Raw genomic sequence first — 23,255 nt, forward strand, 5'->3', positions numbered from 1 at the left:
ACTCTGCCAGTCCAAACCTTGCCTTAGAGATAACAATCAGTGAATCTCAATTCCTGAATTTCCCAGAGACATCTTTCTACAATGTCTAGTCCCTCTTACTGGACCCTCAGAGAAGTTATCAAGTTTGCTGTCTCCAAAGAGACAGAACATTCGTCAACCTGGTATTGGACTGAGGATTTTATTCTTCAGTCAAATGCACAGCACTAAGATGGTCTTATAATGAAACAAGAATAAGTTTATTAACAAAGATCATATATTTAAGTGATAATTGGTATGAACAGGAGACACAGTTATGTTTACAAGTGAAAAAACAAAACACGCTTTCCAATGACAAACTTAATCTCAGCAAATTACAATCTTTGTCTAGGTTTCTCACATATTTCCCAAAGACTTCAACCCTCTTTGTTGAAAGATCCAAGTTTCTCAGAATACAACAGCTATGGCCCCTGGTATCCATCTAGTGATGCATAACATAATGTTTTTTTGCCTCTGCTTGTATCTTCCCAAAACTCACTGACCTTGTTTCAAGAGGGAGGAAAGTTTCCTGGGGATACAGTCTCCATCCCCCATCAAGATTGTTAAAGGGTCATCATCCCTCACTTGTTCCCCTGATGACTTTGTTTACCTCATTTGTAAATGTGGTTTTTCAGTGTCTTTGGTCTCATCTTGCTTAATTTGCATTGGAGACACAGTCAAACCTTTGAAACAATGTTCCTTTGTCTAGGACAGGTGGCCTTAAGCAATGCCTCTCAAATACATTTTAGGAAAGAATTTCCAGCACACACCTATAATTATTTATACATCACCTATATATACCTCACACAATATTAATGACCAGTATGTTGTTATTTTACATATGATACCTTACACAACACCTTTTAGCTACAGATTATGACAACAGTGAGTTGGTGCAATGTGTGTGTCAGGCCTGATGAGAGTTATAGTATGTTGTGCCTTTTCTAATTGGCACAGCAAGGCTCCCAGGGTTACATTCCAGACTGCACGTCTACACAACAGTGGTGTAGCTAGGAGTGGAAATTTGGGTGGGTCCACAATTTACAGTGGATAACAATGATCACAGTGCTGAGCTCATTTTAATGAAGATTTCACTGTCACACTGTTCAGTCAGTAGCACAGGCAGCCCATCTATTCCTTGCTCCAGTCAGCAGCAAAATGAAGGCCACCAGCACATCAGCAGTCACACTCCCCAGGCAGTGGGCACTGGAGCTCACTCAGACTACTTTGGAGCTGGCTCCAGCTCAGATGGTGCTGCCTTTGTGGGCAGCTCTGCTCAGACTCACTGCTGTATTACGGGGTCCACCCACAGTGTGATGATGGGATTCACTGCAGCCCTAAACCCCTCTTCTCTCTCCTCCCCTCCCTTTTCCTCTCCTCTGCCCCCTTATTACCTTTCCCCTCCCAGGAAGCATTCAAATGTCTAATTTTCCACCCAAAAGACTTCAATTAAATTCCCTCCAAACTAGAATTGAAACCCAAGACTTGCAATCTGCAGCAACCTCCAGTCACTCAAACTCCTTTTGTCTTTCTTAGTTGGGGCTTGCAATTAATTTATCCTTAGATATGTGAATGGCAGGGTAAGTTCACAGCCATCAAGAGATCTGTGATTCCTCAGCCATCAGTATCTCTCCTTTTAATAATAAAAATGCAGAAGGAAACTGAAGGGTTTTTTGGGAGGTGGGGGACTAACTCAGGAACCCCTTAAAATTTAGATCATTAATGCTACCCTACAGACCATGAGGCAAATTTCAAATCAATCCGATTAACCATTTGAATTTTAGAACACTTACAAGAATCAAGCCTAAAAAAAAAATGGTGGGATTAGAAACTCTCTAGCTATTTGTCTGTTTTGGACATGCACCATTTAAAAAAAACACCATTTTTCTTAAATACTGTTCTGATTTTGGGTCCACCAAAAGATTTAGTGAGTGTCATGCACTACCCTGGATAAAACTTGACAGACTGAGACCATTTTGACGCATAGCTCATCAGTGGTTTGATCTCTAAGGGCCTGTCTACGTTACCCACTGGATTGACAGCAGTGATCGATCCAGTGGGGGTCAATTTATCGCGTCTAGTCTAGACACAATAAATCAACAGCCAAGCGCTCTCTCATCAACTCTGGTACTCCACCGGAGCGAGAGGCACAGGTAGAGTCAACAGGGGAGTGTCAGCAGTCGGCTCACCGCAGTGAAGACACCACAGTGAGTAGATCTAATTACGTCGATTTCAGCTACTTTATTCACGTAGCTGAAGTTGTGTAACTTAGATCAATCCCTCCCCCTAGTGTAGACCAGGCCTAAGTCTGGGAATAAATAAATAAATAAATAAATAAAGACTCCAAATTTGGTTCACTTACCCCACCCTGAAGCTTTCTGTGGGTTTGTCTGCACTTGAAACTCTGTGCTGCTGTAGCTCTTCAGTGTAAAAACTACCTCTTCTAACAGGAGAGGTTCTCCCTCAGTGTAGGTAATCTACCTCCACGAGAGGCAGTAGCTAGATGAACAGAAGAATTCTTCTGTCGACCTAGTACTGTCCACTCCAGGGGTAGGTCAGCTTAAATATGCCACTCAGAGATATGGATTTTTCACACCCTCGAGGAAGGTAGTTGGGTTGACTTAAATTTTTATTGTAGAGCAGGCCTGAGGCTCACCATAGATTCACAGATTCCAAGGCCAGAAGGGATTGTTATGATTATCTAGTCTGACCTCCTGTGTAACACAGGGCAAAGAACTTTCCCAGAGTAATTCCTAGATTATATCTTTTGGAAATCCAATCTCTAGTGAGATATAAATATTAAGAGGAGGAGGAAGGCAAATTTAACTGAAGAGGAAAATCTTTGAGAAAGACAGACATAGTTACATAACTACATTTTAAAAACCACCACAAAACCCCCCAAAGCAAATAAGAAAAGACTAGAAACATTTTTATTAGAAAAAGTATATACTGATGAATTCTTTATTAATGAACTATAACACAATTTATTTCTTTTTTTTGGATCTATTTCAATTAAATAGAATAAATATTTGCACTATGTAAAAAAAAAAAAAGGTATGCTTGCTCACTGAGAGATTGAAGTCCATAAAAATATTCAGAATTTTAAATATTCTAATGAGCATGCATGCATGGCAAAATCAGTTACCACTTCTGTAGATACAGAAAAACATTTGTGTGCACAAATGGGTAAATTATGAAACCAAATAGATACTTAGGTGCACAATTACCAATTTTTTCTACCAAAATGTTTTTAAGAGTTTTAGGTTGCATCTATTGTACTCATATTCTAGAATTTGGTACAAAATATTTAAGGCATTACAGTAATAATCTATCCTTACACACTTTAGCACTTAAAATAGTATTTCACTTACGGAAAGTCTGGTGGGTCAAAAGCAGTTTTAATAACGCCAGCATAAATGGCAAAGATGGAAAGAATCACACAAGACAGGAAGACCAGTGCAAGTTTGTTGACATATTTAACTCCTACAAAGACTACTATGGCCATCAGAGCGATAATACACGTCCCATAAACTCTCATGTTGTTTAACATAGCCTCTGTTTCTCCATCAGCATCTTCTGCTTTAAATATAGCAGCACTGGGAGAAATATATGTCTACAAAAGAAAACAAATAAAATATTAAATCTTTCTTCAAAAGATGCCCAACCTTTTACAAGAAGTACATTTTCTTGAGTTTACAGATTTTACATTTATGTTAGAGAATTCATCTGGTATACATACTAGCTTTAGTGTTTCAAGTGCTGATCCCTGTATCAGAGGCATAGATATACAAACAGTGAAAAAAGGACATTGAATTTGGAGAAACAAATAAGCTCCTCAACCTGTTGGAGGACAATACAATTAAGAAAAAAGTTATTTCCGAAGGTTTTTCATTATGGAGTCATAGCCATGGCTTCAATGTTGAAATTGTAACCAAGGTTTCATAATACACCTTTCTTATAGCCCCCTATAGCTTCACAACAAAGATTAATTAAGGCTGAAAATTGGCTGATTTATTCTTAGGTCAAAGAGATAGAGTTAAAAGTTAAACAAAGTTAAACAAAGATAAAGTTAAACAAACTCTTTTTCAGTTACAGGTCATTACAATTAACCTGATTTGAAAATGTGTTTAATATTTCTTATATTATGTAACACAGACTATATCTGAAGAAAACAGCTTGTAATTAAGCAATGTGAACAGAAATTCTTAATCCAACTGTAAACATTATAACATGTAACAGTACAAGTATTTTGCTATACAACAGCTATTTAATGAGAACACAAAAGCTTGTTCTTTTGATGATAGAGTCAGAAGTATCATAGAATCATAGAATATCAGGGTTGGAAGGAACCTCAGGAGGTCATCTAGTCCAACCCCCTGCTCAAAGCAAGACCAATCCACAACTAAATCATCCTAGCCAGGGATCTGTCAAGCCTGACCTTAAAAACCTCCCAGGAAGGAGATTCCACCACCTTCCTAGGTAACGCATTCCGGTGCTTCACCATCCTCCTAGTGAAAAAGTTTTTCCTAATATCCAACCTAAACCTCCCCCACTGCAACTTGAGACCATTACTCCTCGTTCTGTCATCTGCTACCACTGAGAACAGTCCTATCCTCTTTGGAACCCCCTTTCAGGTAGTTGAAAGCAGCTATCAAATCCCCCCTCATTCTTCTCTTCTGCAGACTAAACAATCCCAGTTCCCTCAGCCTCTCCTCATAAGTCATGTGTTCCAGTCCCCTAATCATTTTTGTTGCCCTCCGCTGGATGCTTTCCAATTTTTCCACATCATTCTTGTAGTATGCGGCCCAAAACTGGACACATTACTCCAGATGAGGCCTCACCAATGTCAAATAGACGGGAACGATCACGTCCCTCGATCTGCTGGCAATGCCCCTACTTATACAGCCCAAAATGCCATTAGACTACTTGGCAACAAGGGCACACTGTTGACTCATATCCAGCTTCTCGTCCACTGTAACCTCTAGGTCCTTTTTGCAAAACTGCTGCCTAGCCGCTAGGTCCCTAGTCTGTAGCAGTGCATGAGATTCTTCCGTCCTAAGTGCAGGACTCTGCACTTGTCCTTACTGAACCTCATCAGATTTCTTTCAGCCCAATCCTCTAATTTGTCTAGGTCCCTCTGTATCCTATCCCTACCCTCCAGGATATCTACCACTCCTCCCAGTTTAGGGTCATCTTTAAACTTGCTGAGGCTGCAATCCACGCCATCCTCCAGATCATTAATGAAGATATTGAACAAAACCAGCCCCAGGACCGACCCTTGGGGCACTCTGCTTGATACCAGATTCCAGCTAGACATGGAGCCATTGATCACTACCCATTGAGCCCGACAATCTAGCCAGCTTTCTATCCACCTTATAGTCCATTTATCCAGCCCATACTTTTTTAACTTGCTGGCAAGAATACTCTGGGAGACCGTATGAAAAGCTTTGATAAAGTCAAGGAACAACACGTCCACTGCTTTCCCCTCATCCACGGAGTCAGTTATCTCCTCATAGAAGGCAATTAGATTAGTCAGGCATGACTTGCCCTTGGTGAATCCATGTTGACTGTTCCTGATCACTTTCCTCTCCTCTAAGTGCTTCAAAATTGATTCCTTGAGGACCTGCTCCATGATTTTTCCAGGGACTGAGGTGAGGCTGACTGGCCTGTAGTTCCCCGGATCCTCCTTCTTCCCTTTTTTAAAGATGGGCACTACATTAGCCTTTTTCCAATCATCCAGGACTTCCCTCGATCACCATGAGTTTTCAAAGATAGTGGCCAATGGCTCTTTAATCACATCCACCAACTCCTTTAGCACGCTCGGATGCAGTGCATCCAGTATCATTTAGTTCAAATGGTATCACTAAGAAAAAAATTGTTTAACAAAAATACAACTTTAGCTCCAGTTGCTGCAAACACTTATGCATGTGCTTAACTGTGTGTACACTAAGTAGTTCCAGTTAAATTATGGGACTACTCAGGTGACCAAAGTTACATACCTCCTTAAGCTTGCAGGATCAGTGCCTTAATTTTCCTTTTTTCTTTTTTGTAAAATTCAAATATGATACCTTATTAGTAGTAACATTTTAAAAATAGTAATTATAATTTAGTTAATTATAAAGTTTAATCTGAAGTTGAAATAGCACAATTTTTCAAATTAGTGTTACAAAACCTCAACCTAAATGAATGATTTAAAAGAAAAAAATCAAGTGATTTAAATCAGGTGCTTAAATCACTCCACCGAGAAATATAAAGTGTAACTTGGTAGAAATATCATACTTTAGTTAAAGTAAAACCAGGGTCCCATTATATATCTGATTTTCATACTCTTTATTGTATTTTTGAAGAAAACCTATTTCCAGAAATGTTACTTGATATAGAAATGCACAATGTATGGAATTTGCATTGTTTTCTGAAGTTTATTCAGGATGAAGAGAGGTAGGAACTCTGCTGCACCTGTATCTAAGGTATTACAAAAAAAAAAATTCACAATATCTGATAAAGAGTATCTGATCACATAGTTAAAGACCATATAATAATGCATGCACTTACCAAAGAAATGTTAACTTTGAATTTTCTTGATTTATGGATGCTTAACTGTGCAAAATTAATGGTCTCTAAGTACTTTTGTGATGGATTATATCTACATACGAGGGCTATCAAATTATTTAAAAAATTATTTTGATTAATCGCAAAATTAAAAAAATAGCTGTGATTAATCACAGCTTTAATCACGCTGTTAAACAATAAACAATACCATTTATTTAAATAATTTAGGATGTTTTCTACAGTTTCAATTATATTGATTTCAACTACAACAGAGAACACAACGTGCACAGTGCTCACTTCACATTATTATTTTTTATTACAAATATTTGCACTGTAAAAAAGCTAAAAATAAATAGTATTTTTCAATACTGTGTATGTGTTGGGGGGAAGAGAGAGTGTGTGTGTTGGGGGAAGAAAGAGAGAGAGACTGTGTGTGTGTGTGTTGGGGAAGAGAGAGATGTGTGTGTGTCTGTATGTGTGTGTTGGGGAAGAAAGTGTGTATGTGTGTGTGTGTGTTGGGGGATGATAGAGAGAGAGAGCGTGTATGTTTAGGTGTGTGTGTGGGAGAAGAGTATGTGTGTGGGGGGGGAGGAGAGAGAAAGAGAGAGAGAGACAGAGTGTGTGTGTGTGTGTGTGTGTGTGTGTGTGTGTGTGTGTGTGTGTGTCGGGGGGGTTTGTCTCTTTAAGCAGAGCACTCAGGAGCTTGAACAGTTTTCCAGTAGCAGCACTCACTCCTGAGCCAGCAGCAGACAGGCTCAGTGGCGACCAGGTACATAGGCGGGGGGAGGGGAACATCTTGACATCAGCCCCCCTGCATCTCCGCCTGCCTTGCTGTGCACAGCAGACAGGATGCAGGCTCCCTGTCTGGAGCAGCTTGGCTAGGGGCAGCTCCATGGTGGGGGGGGGAGGGAGGGAGTGGTGGGAGAAGCAGTGGAGCATGGCAGCGGGAGGAGGGGCACCCCTGCCCTAAACAGGCACCCTGGGTAGTGGCTCCTCTCACTCATGCCTAAGCCTGGCCCTGTCCAGCAGGTGGCAGGGGGGTGGGCTCCTCTCTCACCCCTGGAAGGTGTTTAATCAGCTATCCCAAATTGCCACAGCTGATGCCTCCCTCCCTGTCTACCACGGAGTCCAGTCTACAGAGGTGTGTGATTAACACTTGTTAAGAAAATAACACGTTAATTTGTTTTGAGTTAATTGCATGCGTTAACTGCGATTAATTGACAGGCCTACTACATACACAAAGTTTGTGTGTGCATGTGTGTAACAATCATATAGATTTTTAAATATTTATGTTTATTTGGGAATTTGTAATTATTTGTTAAAATTTCATTTGAAAAAAAAAAGAAAATACAATTGATGAAAATACTATCAAATACACCAGTATAATTTTAAAGAGAACAAAAGTTAGGAATGCCTAGGGAATCACCAATTGCCATTTTCTTTTTAGGGTTTAGAGCAGTGGTTCTCAAAGCCAGTCTGCCACTTGTTCAGGGAAAGCCCCTGGTGCACTGGACCGGTTTGCTTACCTGCCGTGTCCACAGGTTCGGCCAATCGTGGCTCCCACTGGCCACGGTTCGCCACTCCAGGCCAATGGGGGCTGCAGGAAGCGGCGCAGGCCAAGTGATGTGCTGGCCGCCCTTCCTGCAGCCCCCATTGGCCTGGAGCAGCAAACCGTGGCTGGTGGGAGCCGCGATTGGGCGAACCTGTGGACATGGCAGGTAAACAAACCAGTCCAGAGCACCAGGGGCTTTCCCTGAACAAGCGGCGGACCGGCTTTGAGAACGACTGGTTTGGAGTATATGATTCATTGACATAAAAATAGTCATAGCTTGAAGTGAAACTTTAGTAAACAGAAAATATTGTTAATAGTCTAATAATGGTAGTAAATGTTGCCAAATTTGAAATTTCTGCATTAATGATGTGTGATGATATTGCTTGCTAGCAAGACACTTACATATATACAAGGAAATAAATTTGTCAAAGTCCAATGTTCCTATTTACTCTGTCAACACTGAGTTAGCATTGTCCATTCTAAAAAACTGCATTAACTAAGGACTATTTTTCTTGATAGGTAGCTTCCTATGTCTTTTACACAACAGCAGATTTGTCAAGTTCCAATGGCCACATTTCATCTAAAGTCAACATTTCTCCAACACTCACTGCAGCCACCACATTCTCTATATTATTACCATTTTAACTATTTATTTTTCATCTACAATTTACACAATTTCTTTTAAAAACTAGGGAACTTCACAGAAAAAGAACATTGTTTAATGTTAGTTAATGTTACTCTGTGCTACTTAATAACATTTTCCTCAAACACTGAAAAGCTAAGAAATAAACAGTTACAGTTAACAACCACACTTCTGTTTCATAACCTACACCGAAATAGAACTTAGCAACTCTTATCTATTACTATCCTCTTTCCACAACACATTGTTAACATCCATGGCTTCATAAACTATCATATAGCCTTAACTGACATACATACATACATATCTACATACAAGGAATACACAAATGTTAAAAGTACAGCTCCCTTAAACATATGCTTTTCTTTTTGGATTATTTAGAAAAAGGGGAACCACTTAATGTGTACTTTCTTAGAATTTGAAGAAAATGTTATTAACGTAGAGCAGAGCAACTATTAACTATTATTTTTTTCTATTCTTTTATGTAAGCACTACAGATGGCAAGTCAGAGACAGTGACTAAAAATATTCGATGAGGCAATCTTGAAAGCAAACATTTCCAAGGAAAACTGGAGTCTTATAGATAACTGTGATGAGGATTATAAAAACTTCACTGATAAGTTGAGGCAATGCATGAAATTAGACAAGAAAGAAAGACCAAAAAGAATGAAGGGAAGAATCGCAGAGAAAACGCAGAACTTGCTCGAGAAGTGGAGGAATATGAAGCAAAATGATGGTGACAAATTGAGTACCCCCTCCTCTGCAAGTTGATAAGAAGAAAACTAAGGGAGGACTTCGAGAAGTACTGAAATGAAAGGCTCTTAAAGACAGCTGAAGGTCACAGAAGCCTCCAAAAATACAAAAGTGAATTGACACTGTGCAGGTCAACAATAATGGCGCTGAAGAACAGGGATGGAAAACCAGTTATTGACAGAACAGGGATGGAAGTGGTGTGGGAAGAAAGGGGAGCAGCAGAATACAGACCCTGGGCTTCAGAAAAGCAGACTTTGACTCCATGAGGGAACTGATAGGCAGGACCCCTGGGAGAATAACATGAGGGAGAAAGGAGTCCAGGAGAGCTGGCTGTATTTTAAAGAATCATTATTGAGGTTACAGGGACAAACCATCCCGATGTGTAGAAAGAATAGTAAATATGGCAGGCGAACAGCTTGGCTTAACAGTGAAATCCTTGCTAATCTTAAACACAAAAAAGAAGCTTACAAGAAATGAAAGATTGGACAAATGACCAGGGAAGAGTATAAAAATATTGCTTGGGCATGCAGAAGTGAAATCAGGAAGGCCAAATCACACCTGGAGCTGCAGCTAGCAAGAGATGTTAAGAGTAACAAGAAGGGTTTCTTCAGGTATGTTAGCAACAAAAAGAAAGTCAAGGAAAGTGGGCCCCTTACTGAATGAGGGAGGCAACCTAGTGACAGGGGATGTGGAAAAAGCTAATGTACTCAATGCTTTTTTTGCCTCTGTCTTCATGAACAAGGTCAGCTCCCAGACTACTGCATTGGGCAGCACAGCATGGGGAGGAGAACTATTTAGAAAAGCTGGACAAGCACTAGTCCATGGGGCCAGATGCGCCTGCATCCAAGAGTGCTAAAGGAGTTGGCGGATGTGATTGCAGAGCAATTGGCCATTATCTTTCAAAACTCATGATGATCGGGGGAAGTCCCGGACGACTGGAAAAAGGCTAATGTAGTGCCCATCTTTAAAAAAGGGAAGGAGGAGGATCCGGGGAACTACAGGCCAGTCAGCCTCACCTCAGTCACTTGAAAAATCATGGAGCAGGTCCACAAGAAATCAATTCTGAAGCACTTAGAGGAGAGGAAAGTGATCAGAAACAGTCAGCCTGGATTCACCAAGGGCAAGTCATGCCTGAATAATCTAATTGCCTTCTATGACAAGAAAACTGGCTCTGTGGATGAGGAGAAAACAGTGGACATGTTGTTCCTTGACTTTAGCAAAGCTTTTGACACGGTCTCCCATTGTATTCTTGCCAGCAAGTTAAAGAAGTATGGGCTGGATGAATGGACTATAAGGTGGATAGAAAGCTGGCTAGATTGTCGGGCTCAATGGGTAGTGATCAATGGCTCCATGTCTAGTTGGCCGCCGGTATCAAGTGGAGTACCCCAAGGGTCGGTCCTCGGGCCACTTTTGTTCAATATCTTCATAAATGATCTGAAGGATGGTGTGGATTGCACCCTCAGCTAGTTTGCAGATGACACTAAACTGGGAGGAGAGGTAGATATACTGGAGAGTAGGGAGAGGATACAGAGGAACCTAGACAAATTAGAGGATTGAGCCAAAAGAAATCTGATGAGGTTCAACAAGGAGAAGTGCAGAGTCCTGCACTTAGGACGGAAGAATCCCATGCACCGCTACAGACTAGGGACCGAATGGCTAGGCAGCAGTTCTGCAAAAAAGGACCTAGGGGTTACAGTGAATGAGAAGCTGGATATGAGTCAACAGTGTGCCCTTGTTGCCAAGGAGGCCAATGACATTTTGGGCTGTATAAGTAGGGGCATTGCCAGCAGATCGAGGGACATGATCGTTCCCCTCTATTCAACATTGGTGACCCCTCATCTGGAGTACTGTTTCCAGTTTTGGGCCCCACACTACAAGAATGATGTGGAAAAATTGGAAAGAGTCCAGCGGAGGGCAACAAAAATGATTAAGGGGCTGGAACACATGACTTATGAGGAGAGGCTGAGGGAACTGGGATTGTTTAGTCTGCAGAAGAGAAGAATGAGGGGGGATTTGATAGCTGCTTTTAACTACCTGAAAGGGGATTCCAAAGAGGATGGATCTAGACTGTTCTCAGTGGTAGCAGATGACAGAACAAGGAGTAATGGTCTCAAGTTGCAGTGGGAGAGGTTTAGGTTGGATATTAGAAAAAACTTTTTCACTAGGAGGGTGGTGAAACACTGGAATGTGTTACCTAGGAAGGTGGTGGAATCTCCTTCCTTAGAGGTTTTTAAGGTCAGGCTTGACAGATCCCTGGCTGGGATGATTTAGTTGTGGATTGGTCCTGCTTTGAATAGGGGGTTGGACTAGATGACTTCCTGAAGTCCCTTCCAACCCTGATATTCTATGATTCTATGCGAAACTGTTCACATCTCAGATAAATGTCCCAGTACCAACACTTCAAGAGACAAACGAGCATGTACTCCCAATCCTCGTCAGCCAAGTTTGACAGTTCACCAAATGAAGGAAGGAAAATCCCCAGGTAAAGATGGATTGACAATCAAAATGATAAGAGCTAGAGGCCAAAACCTCTGGGAAACCCTTACTCAGAGGTTCGGCTGTTACTTGGCAATGTAGAAGATACCATCTAGCTGGAAGGAGTCCAATACCATTCTGCTGTATAAGGGTGATCGTGAAGATCTAAAGAACTATCGTCCAATATGCCTGCTCTCACATGTCTACAAGCTGTTCACCAAAATAATAACAAACTGACTCTCACAGAGTCTGGATGAGCAGCAGCCGAGAGAGCAGGCAGGCTTTCAAAGGAACTTCAGCAAAATGGACCATATTTTCACTATAAACCAGCTACTGGACTACTCAAGGGAATACAAATTCCCCTTATGTATTGCCTTCATCAACTATGAAAAAGTGTTTGACAACATAGAGATCAATGCAGTGTTAAAAACTCTTGTGGAGCAGGGCATCAACACGAACTATCTCAAACTATTAAAGGAAGCAAATTCTGACTTCACTACAGATATAACCTTATTTGATACTCCCCCTCGCATCCCAATTAAGAAAGGTGTGAAAGAAGACGACACAGTTTCACCTAAACTCTTCACAGCCTGCCTTGAAATGATAATGAGACGGATGAATTGGAAGGGTGGAATCAACATCAACAGAGAGCAATTAAACCATCTCAGATTTGCAGATGATATTACGTTGATCGCCAAAAATATTATCAAACTATAGAAAATGTTACGAGAACTCAACACAAAAAGCAGCCAAGCTGGACTGAAAATTAACCACTCCAAAACTAAATGTATGCAGTCAGATACCTTGCCAAAAGCCCAAATAACAATCAAGGGAGAACAAACAGAAGAAGTTGAGCAATATGTCTAGTTGGGCCAAGAAATTAACATGCACCACGATCAGGAAGGTGAACTCTTGTGAAGAAAGAAAGCAGGTTGGTGCGCATTTAATTTTATCAAGGATGTCCTCCAAGGAAAAATCAACAAGGCAACACGCACCAGCTTCAACTCAACCATACTGCCAGCAATGTTGTACGGCAGTGAAACATGGGCGCTGATGAAGACAGAGAAGCAGCAACTGTCTGTCACGGAGATGGCAATGGAAGGAAGAATTCTGGGAATTTCAATTCATGACCAAGTCCCCAGTTAAGTGATCACACAGCAGAGTGGAGTGCCGGACATCATTGTTGAGGGAAGGCATAGTAAAATGTGATGGGCTAGGGATATAGCAAGGCTCACTGACAATCAATGGACTGCAGCTGTCGCCGAGTCGTACCCATTGGAACTGAAACAACCACTCGGCCGACCTCCAAAGAGATGGGAAGATTGTATCATGAAAAGACATGGCCGCACATGGAGAAGGAAGGCCTGGATATGAGAAGAATGGAAGACATGTTGTGATTGGCGCAATCTATACGAGGGCTGAAGGAGCAATCAATCAAGGTGACAATATGATATACTCCTATTGTTCAGATTATAAATTATTCCTTAAACACATTTCATGCTAGATTCTTTGAAAGAAAGTCAGCATCTCAAATGATAAATATCAACAAAACATTTTAAAAAATAACGGTGACTTGGAATGCATTTTAGGTTGAGTATATCGGCTCTATTAGCTCCAAAAACGGCTGGAATATAGTCAACCTTAAAAGATAAAATACTTACCAACAAAATTTCAATGGTACCAAGAATATACATCGCTCCTGCAAAAGTTGTACCCAAGTAAAAACAGAGTCCCACTGCTCCGCCAAACTCTGGCCCTAAAGATCTTGAAATCATGTAGTAAGAGCCACCAGCTGTGAAATGAAAAAAAGTAAAATTTAAAAGAAGTCAGACCCTGAGAGATGCACATCACATCCTAGACAATACATTTGAGTTACCAAGTCAAGTTAGGTCCCAAATTTAGATATAATATTTTTGTAAAAATCGTTTATTCCAACCAAAATTTGGGACCTAAATTAACCTGGCAACTCAAATTTCTGCTCTGCACGAGAAACAGATTTTTTTTAAAGAAATTTAAATGGAAACAATATTTTTAAAGGAGTAGCATTCACCTGCAGTGCTTGCAACCAAAACATTGTTTCATTCTATTCAAATATCAGAGCTAGAAAGTAAAAATAATTAGAAAAGGAATAAGAACAAATCAAATTGCTAACTATATTTTTAATTGTCTAACAAAGTTAATATAAAATACACTAATATCATAAATGGTAAAAGTAAATTAGACTATTCATATTGTTTCAGTTTTAATCCAGCTAGCATGGGTAACAATAGCAATGCAGACTTTAATGTGTGTAGTTCAAGCAGGCACAGACCCAGGGTATATAATTAGCTTGCTAGCCCACTCTTTGCTGTCTTCACTATCATTGGTTTCAGAGTAGCAGCCGTGTTAGTCTGTATTCGCAAAAAGAAAAGGAGTACTTGTGGCACCTTAGAGACTAACAAATTTATTCGAGCATAAGCTTTCGTGAGCTACAGCTCACTTCATCGGATGCATTTGGTGGAAAAAAAACCACTTTTTTTTCCACCAAATGCATCCGATGAAGTGAGCTGTAGCTCACGAAAGCTTATGCTCTAATAAATTTGTTAGTCTCTAAGGTGCCACAAGTACTCCTTTTCTTTTTGCGAATACAGACTAACACGGCTGCTACTCTGAAACCTGTGATTATGCAAGGCACTGAATTTAGCCGTATAGAGTCTTTTTTTTCCACCAAATGCATCCGATGAAGTGAGCTGTAGCTCACGAAAGCTTATGCTCTAATAAATTTGTTAGTCTCTAAGGTGCCACAAGTACTCCTTTTCTTTTCACTATCATTGTTACCCATGCTAGCTAGATTCAAGTTAGCTCAAGTAGGCAAGCCCATGCACAACTTTTGCTGTGTAGGCATGCCCAAAGTTATAAGTAACACTGGTAAGTATTGGTTTCAGAGTAGTAGCCGTGTTAGTCTGTATTCACAAAAAGAAAAGAGTACTTGTGGCACTTTAGAGACTAACAAATTTATTTGAGCATAAGCTTTCGTGAGTTACAGCTCACTACATATCTATACTTTTTAACTATATTAAATTTTAACCTGGCAATACTAGGTTAAAATTACTATACTAATAATAAGCTTTCGTGAGCTAATAAACTGGTTCGTCTCTAAGGTGTCACAAGTACTCCTTTTCTTTTTGCGGATACAGACTAACACGGCCGCTATTCTGAAACCTATACTAATACTAGAGATTTATTTTCTTATGCTTTATAGTGTGTGTAACATGGTACTAACTCAACATATTGAATATTAATATTAAAGTATTGGTCTGAATTCTGTTTGTTCTTCTCCCAACTCCTTCCCCACCAACATCACCACACCTATGCAGGAGCCAGACATACTACAGATCTACTCCTGAGTACTTAGATAGAGGTGTGGGGTGCCTAATACCCTATGGCACTCTTCCAGTCTAAAGAAGCATAGCCAGATGGCCTCAGGGTTCAGACAGGTGTGATACCCGCATACGTGATCCTAACCAGAAGCAAGCACTTGAGGAAGAGCATGTAGATCCTTTACAAAACAGTCTTAAAGAGTGCTGATAAATGGAGGAAAGGGATATCAATGACAAAGGGTTACAGAGAACAGAGGAGCATGGAAGGGGACAAGAAAAAGAAGAGTCTTTTATCCATGCTAAAATGTTAAATACTCACAATTTTTAGAATTTTTTTTAAAACTCTTGCAGTTTCCAAGGCTGATACAATCTTCCTCCGCTTTCCCTCCATTAATCCCATATCCCATCCTTCTTCTGCAGTACACCCCCCTCCTACAGACCTGCTAAAATTTGCAAGAGGACAACCCCCATTTTGATAAGCCTCAGAAGATCTGTTGCAGAAGAACTCCCCTCCTGTGGGTAATGTAGTATATACGAATCTTATTCAAACTTCTGGTGCTCATTCAAAATGCTGGCAAATTCACAAACAAAACTTCATTAAAAATAGCTAAGATTAAAAGAGTGTATTTCTTACTACATGTGGTGAAAGGAGCAATGAAGGTTTAAAGATTCACCTTTAAGAATGAATTTGGAAGACAGTGTCTTTATGCAGATTTACAAATGTGATATATTTCAAAAAGTCAGAATTTGAAAGGTATTGATTCTTCAATGGATAGCTATGTGAGACAGATCAACATATAAAAAAGATAACTAAAACCTGTGAATTTTGAAAGGTAAAAAACTTTCTGTTTGTGATATTAAAACTATCTAACCAGGTTTTTATAAGATTGTGCATCACTCTGGTATATGAGTGCTTTCCATGATAATGTTGAAGTTTGAAGGACAGATTGTTGAGAATCCATAACATTAACTACAGCAATAGTCATTCATACATTATAAGGCCAAAAATGACCATTGTGATCACTTAGTCTGACCTGTGTAACATAAGCCATTGCACTTCCCTGAATTAAGTAGATATCTTCTTACCTCCTTTCTTGATCATTGTGGACAACACCACCATCCTGCCTGTTACTCAGGTCTGTAACCTAGGTGCCACCTTCAATTCTGACCTCTCTCTAGGTTATCACATCCAAGCTATGTCTAAATCTTGTCAACTCTTCAGACATAACATCTCTGAGAAACAGCCTTGCCTTTCCATCCATACAGCTAAAACTCATGTCTAGGCTCCCATCGTCTCACATCTCAATTACAGCCAACATGCTTCTCCCCATAAACATCTGAAAAACTCATTAGTCTCTTTCAAAACACTCCTTTGTTGTGATGTCTACAGAAAACTTGACAACTGTTAGGCTGTTGGTATGCAGAGATCACTGCCTCTCATGATGATGCATACTGTCTCATTGTTGCCTCATACTGTCTGTATCCATCAGCTGTCTCTTATCTTGATTGCAAGCTCTTCCAAGCAGGGACCATCTTTTTTGTTCTATGTTTGTAAAGCACCTACCACAATGGGGTCCTGGTCCATGACTAGGGCTCCTAGGTACTACATTAATACAAGTAAATAATAATCTTCAGAACTGCAGACATTACTAAGTCACAAATGAAAACCCTAATTGAACCAAGAAAATAAATAAAGAGCAATTGGTGTGGAAAAATAGACCAGACTAACTTCAATACCTGGAAGGATATTGGAACATGTTATTAAACAATCAATTTGCTCAAACCTAGAGGACAATAAGGCAATAAGTAAAGTTAAGATTTGGTCACAGGTCGTTTTTAGTAAAATCAGGGACAGGTTGCGGGCAAGAAACAAAAATTCACAGACCCTGCTGCTTTGCCCTGGGGTCACTGCTCCAGTGGCCCGAGGCTGACAGCTGCTCCACCCTACCACTGAGGAAGTCACAAAGGTCCCAGAAAGTCACAGAACCGATGACATCCATGACAGAATCATACCCTTAGCAATAAGTAATAGTCAACATGGATTTTCAAGAATTAATATTGTCAAATCAATCTAATTTCCTTCTTTGTTAGGGTAACCAGCCTAATGTATAGGGGGGAAGCAGTAGATGTGCTATATCGGGACTTTTTTAAGGGTTTTGGCACATTCCCAAAAGACATTTTCATGAGAAAACTACAGAAATATAAATGAAGTTATTATAAGGAGGTGAAAAACTGATTGAAAGACCATACTCAAAGAGTAGTTATCAATATCAAACTGGAAGATATTTCAAATGGAGTCTTGTAGGGGTCTGTCCTACTGTGCAATATTTTCATTAATGACTTGGAATGATGGAGTTGAGAGCATGCTTATAAAATCTACAGATGACACCAATTTGGGCGAGCTTGCAAGCACTTTGGACGGCAAGATTTGGAGTCATAATGATCTTGATAAATTGGAGAATTGGTCTGAAATCAATAAAATGAAATCCAGTAAAGACAAGTGCAAAGTATAGTAAAAGCTGTTCTATCTGGCACATCACCAATTGGAAAGTTCTATAAACCAACATTTCTGATCTTCATTGAAATTCCAGCTTATAGTCCAGTTGGTGCGGGACTGGCAGGGGGTTGGGGCACAGGAGGGGGTGTGGAGCACAGGCCCTGGAAGGGAGTTTGGGTGCGGGAGGAGGCTTGGGGCAGCAGGTTGGGGTGTGAGAGGGGGTGCAGGTGGGTGCCAGATCCGGAGGGTGGTCACCTTGGGCGGCTCCCCACAAGCGGCAACCTGTCCCAGCTGCTCCTAGGCGAAAGTGCGGCAGGCAGCTCTGCATGCTGTCTCCACCCCAGGCACCGCCCACACAGCTCCCATTGGCTGCGGTTCCCAGCCAATGGGTGCTGTAAAGCTAGCACTTGGGGCTGGGGGTGGGCAGCGTGCAGAGCCTGCCGTGCCTCCACCTCAGAATAGCCGGGACAGTTCACTGTTTGCAGGGAGCCACCCAAGGTAAGCGGCCCCTGGATCCGGCATCTCAAGCCCCCTCCTGTTCCCCAAGCCCCTTCCCGCACCCAAAATCCCTCCCAGAGCCTGCACCCCAGCCCCTCATCCCATCCTGCACCCAAACTTCCTCCCTCTTAGTTAATCTGCATTTTTCACTTACTGGCACCCCCCATTACCCCAACATGCTGGGTAGAACAGCTTTTACTGTACTAGGTTTAGGAAGGAGAAATCAAATATATGAATACAAAATGGGAAATAATTGGCTAGGCAGTAATACTGCAAAAAAGGATCTGGAATTTATAGGGGCTCACAAATTGAATATGAGTCAACAGTTGGATAGTGTTAAGAAAAAGGCAAATATCACTCCAGGAAATATTAACAGGAATGTCATATGTAAGTCATGGGAGGTAATTATTCCACTCTACTTGCAATTGGTAAGGCCTCAGCTGGAGTATGGAGACATGAAAGTTCAATCCCTATTACCCATTAAAAAGTAAGATGACCAAATAAAAATGAGATATCTTACACAATGTAAAACAAAACAACATGCCAAAGGAATTGGACTGTACTGTTGATTAAATCAGTTGAATTAAGGCCATATCTCCCCCATTTGTCTACACACCAATGTTGCCCCACCTATTATAGCATCATTTGCACTCAAGATCAAGCTAGCAGCATTATGCCTATAACCATTATCAAATCTGGATTTTTGGAATGCTAAGTGATATGTTCAAGTAGTAGGATAAGGATGCTGTCATCGCTGAGTGTACTGTAGGTAGTACCAGACTATCGAGAATTCACAGGAGCTACTCAGATTCAGCATGAAACTAACATGCATGGAGAATTTAAAAGTTATAAAGAAAATCAGTCAATCAAACAAAATAACTGGGCACATCATATGGTGGTACTAGAAAAACTATAATGTGGTAAATATGCCTAGATCAAAGGCAATTTAATAACACTATGAAGACACATTTTTTCAATTTCAAGAGATTTATAGTAGATGGAATAACACTAAAAATACCACTCTTGGCTGTATCCAGAGGATTTTGATGTACACAAATTGATGTCAAAAGATTCTGGTTTCATAGGGCTCCAAAGCTTCAAAAAACACAAAAGCCAGAGGAGCACTTGATTGACATTCAGTGTGCAAGGGGAACATCAAAATTACTCACTGATGACAAGACTACCATTGTAGAATTGTTGATGGATATTACATATTCGATTCTTCACCCCCATTATCTCCTATTTCTGACTAACCTCCATTTTGGAGATGTCAGCCAAGCTAAAGACTTCAGGTCAGAGGACTCTTAAAACTCTGTCAATTAGGGAAAAGCATAACCATGTTCCATCAACTAAGACATTGGGGTTCAGAGACAGACATCTCTCAGAGTTTGGAATCTACATGAGGCCAAAAGTAGCTTTACTTGGGTGTGTCCAAAGGTAAAGCGCCATCTCAGAATGGGGAGCAGTTGTAAGGAGCCAGGGACTAGAACCTGAGTGGGCAGAGTCTGGGACACACAATGTTTCCACAGTGTCACCAGGAGGCCATGCAGAACCACAGCCAGGGAGCACTGTGAGAGTAGACACTGCAGGAAGTACTGCCCAAGAGACCCAGAGTGACAGTACCCTGAGGGCCTCTGACTGGCCAGATGCCCTATTTAACCCTGGAAGGTGTCCCAGATTTCAGGCATGCTGGGACTCCAGACATTAGCTCATCTCCTAACTCTGGTCTCCAATTGAAGCCTGACTCTGACCTTTACTCTTTCCTCCTGACTGCAGGCTGGTACTACCTCTGATCATAGGCAGTGTGTGATTCCTGCATTTGGAGAAGCTGGGTGCGAGTGTAGGAGGTTTTCTAGAAACGAGGTTTCCTACAAATGGGGGGGGGCACGAGTGCCCAAAATGCGGCTCCACCCCTTGCTCTGCCCAAGGCTCTGCCCCCATTCAGCCTCCTCCCCCAGAGGCCTCACCCATGCTCCATCCCCGCTCCCCCCCATACCCCGCTTGGTCCCCTTCCACAAGGTCCCCCCACCTGCCAGTTGCACCTCTCCACCTCCTCCCCCAAGGCCCCCCCCGCCCACTGTTTGCTCCTCTCCAACCCCTCACCCAAGATCCCCCTGCCCACCACTCACTGCTCTCCATCTCTCCCCACCCATCACTTGCCCTTAAGGAAGGTAAAAAGTGATGTGGCCCTGGGCCCCCCGGTTCCGATGCCCCTTAAGTGAGTTGCTCCAGCATCAGCACAGCGAGAGGAGGAGTCCGAGCTAAAATCACTCTCTCCTGTGATCCAGGAGTGCATATACTACTGGATGACTGAAGCATGAAGTTCTGGAACTGTAAAAACACTTTGCACTTCTAAAGCACTTTCCATCTGATGACCTCAAAGCATCTAACAAAAACCAATGAATTAAGCTACACAATACCCCGGTGAGGCAGGCAAGTAGTATTATCCCTGTTTTTCCAATGGAGAAACTGAAGCACAGATTGATTAAGTCACCTATCTGCTGCCTTTTTAAATCAATGGAAAGACTCCCATAGAGATCAAGCCTTAAATGACAGATCCAATGTCACACTGAAAGTCTGTGACAGGACCATTAATAAAAGCCCAGACCTTCATATTCCTAACTCTGCTCTCAACACCAAACCATGCTTCTTTCCTTAAATTTTACTTTCCATTTCCCATATCTGGAAAACAAATGAGTCTCTTTGAAGGGACTCTTAACTGATTACTGAACAGACTGTGCCTGTAGGGTAGTTAATTCAATTGTATTTGCGGTACACTTCTTACAGATTAATCCAGCATCTATGATTTCAATGATTCCTTGTTTTACACAAAAATATGTGATTTTGTTCTTTTACAGAGACACGGTGGGGGAGGTAATATCTTTTATTAGACGAACTTCTGTTCATAAGAGAGCAAGCATTCCAAAAGCCCTCCCACTTTTAAAAGTGATGGGGTCCTGCCCACCCCCTGTTCTGGCACCCCTTACCTGAGTTGCTCCAACATTGGCACAGCAGGAGGAGGAGTCCCACTGCTGGGCCAGCCAGCGAGCGGCAGAACCACTTTTAAAAGTGATGGGGTCCTGGTCCCCTGACCCCTCCCACCCCGTTTTGGCACCCTTAGCTGAGTTGCTCTGGCTTTGGGGCTTATATACCTCCCATCTATCACTCTTCTGCTGCCCTCTGGCCCTGCTGTGTCACAGTGCATGCTTCGTCACCAAGAACAGTAAAAAACTCAGTCCTCTGAGATTTCTGAATGATTTCACAATATCAGCAGCAATTTGTAAACGCTCGTTTTGAGTTACAAGACTTGTGAGGCTGAAAAAACTCTCATTTTTTTTGCAAATGCTTCATCATACTTTGAAAACAAATTGCATAATTCTGAAAAGTTTCCATGGTTTGCTGATTCTTCTCTCATTGTGCTCCTGCAATGCAATTCCTTGTTTAGCCAAGTAAAGCAGTAAATCGGTGATTTTTATAGCATACGCTTTGTTTTCATGTAACACCATCTAGTGAGAATTTGAAAACTGTGCCATTACAGAGCCCACTTCTTTTGACTATTTGAAAAAATGCCACCTTTCAGAACACTGCTTGTGTATAGCAGATTGTATACATTTCTGATGCTTTTTTCCTATATTTTTCCTGTCCCTTCCTCCGTTTTCAGTGAATGCAGGGTTTCTAAAACCACTGGAAAACTGTCTGCCAGGAAAGCAGAAAACTGCATCTGCCTGCTTACTGTACTCTAAAAATGAAAATGTCTTGTAATACTCTGATGTAAATGAACAGGTTTGCTGACCAAAAGCAGTTTTTGGATACTCAAGTAAACGAGGTTGTGATAGGCCTGTTGCAGTTGTATCAAGGTCTGAAACAGGAGATGTAGAGAGGTTGTTGATGTCAGAAACCTCAGTACTCTCTGGCTGATTTAAAAAACATTCTTCACATCAATCAGGGCCCAGTACGTCACTGAAGCAGGCAGCCAATGAAGACTCTGAATCCCAGTCATTTTTTTCCTTACCTGGACTATCATTGCAATCTTTATCCTTTATTCCTGATGTACAAACCATTTTTTCAGGACTGGGGATTTCTAGAATCCACGCCAAAATTTTTTTGAATATCCATGTTCTCGACTCAGAGATGAAGACAATACTTCTGTGACCTTGGCAGAGCATGCTGTAACCCTCATATTACTCATTTTCATATAATTGTGATCTTAGATATAAAGCATGCTTTGTACGCTATCAGGGGAAAGGTTATGATCTGCTGAAAGTCATTCCCTATCCATATATATGTATATCATTAATGCATATGAAGTTATGAGAATTGTGTTGTAAGATGGCCACTAAAATATGCTGTAAATTGGGGAATCAGCCAGATATTAGCTCCCCAGAGGCAACATCAAGGAAAGTAACCAATGCCCAGGCGGGGTGTGACACAGCCCATCAACAGCCATTGTCCAGCAAAGGAGCTACAACGCAATGACTCACCTGCATGAGGGCCCACCAGGGGATTTGCTCAACCTTGCTGGGAGAGACTCAGCAATGCCCCACAGACATGCCTGGACTTGTATTCTACAAGCACATGGACTGAGAGTATAAAACAGACAGAGTGGACACATACTATGCCCTCCTTCTCCTCCACCTATGCTGCAAGCAACCAAAACACTGAGAAGAAGACAAGACTCTAACACAGAACATTGGCCCAGGTTTAAAGGACAAACCTGTATATTAAAGACTGCAATATCCAGTGGGGTATAGATTTATTAGCTATAAAAATAGATTTTAAGTGATTATAAGTCAAAGCATAAGAAGTCAGACTGAGATTGAGATGGAAATAGTAGACAGACTTGTAGAAAGTCTCTGGGTAAGGATAAAAGGGGTAAAAAATCAAGGGTGATGTTATTTTAGGGGTCTACTACAGACCA

At 41.3% G+C, this 23,255-nt stretch overlaps 1 protein-coding gene across 2 annotated transcripts in view; it reads right to left on the reverse strand.

Annotated features, from left to right (window-relative positions):
- SLC12A7 (solute carrier family 12 member 7) overlaps nucleotides 1–23,255 on the reverse strand; it is a 328,393-nt gene that overhangs the window by 112,965 nt on the left and 192,173 nt on the right. For both annotated transcript variants that reach the window (XM_038392945.2, XM_038392944.2), the window contains exons 6-7: nucleotides 13,645–13,775; nucleotides 3,387–3,628 (exon numbers count right to left, since the gene is read on the reverse strand). In XM_038392945.2, coding sequence (XP_038248873.1) covers nucleotides 3,387–3,628; nucleotides 13,645–13,775 — 373 coding nt within the window. The remainder of the gene's footprint in view (nucleotides 1–3,386; nucleotides 3,629–13,644; nucleotides 13,776–23,255) is intronic.

The sequence above is a fragment of the Dermochelys coriacea genome, chromosome 2, assembly GCF_009764565.3.
Source record: "Dermochelys coriacea isolate rDerCor1 chromosome 2, rDerCor1.pri.v4, whole genome shotgun sequence".
Lineage (NCBI taxonomy): Eukaryota > Metazoa > Chordata > Testudines > Dermochelyidae > Dermochelys > Dermochelys coriacea.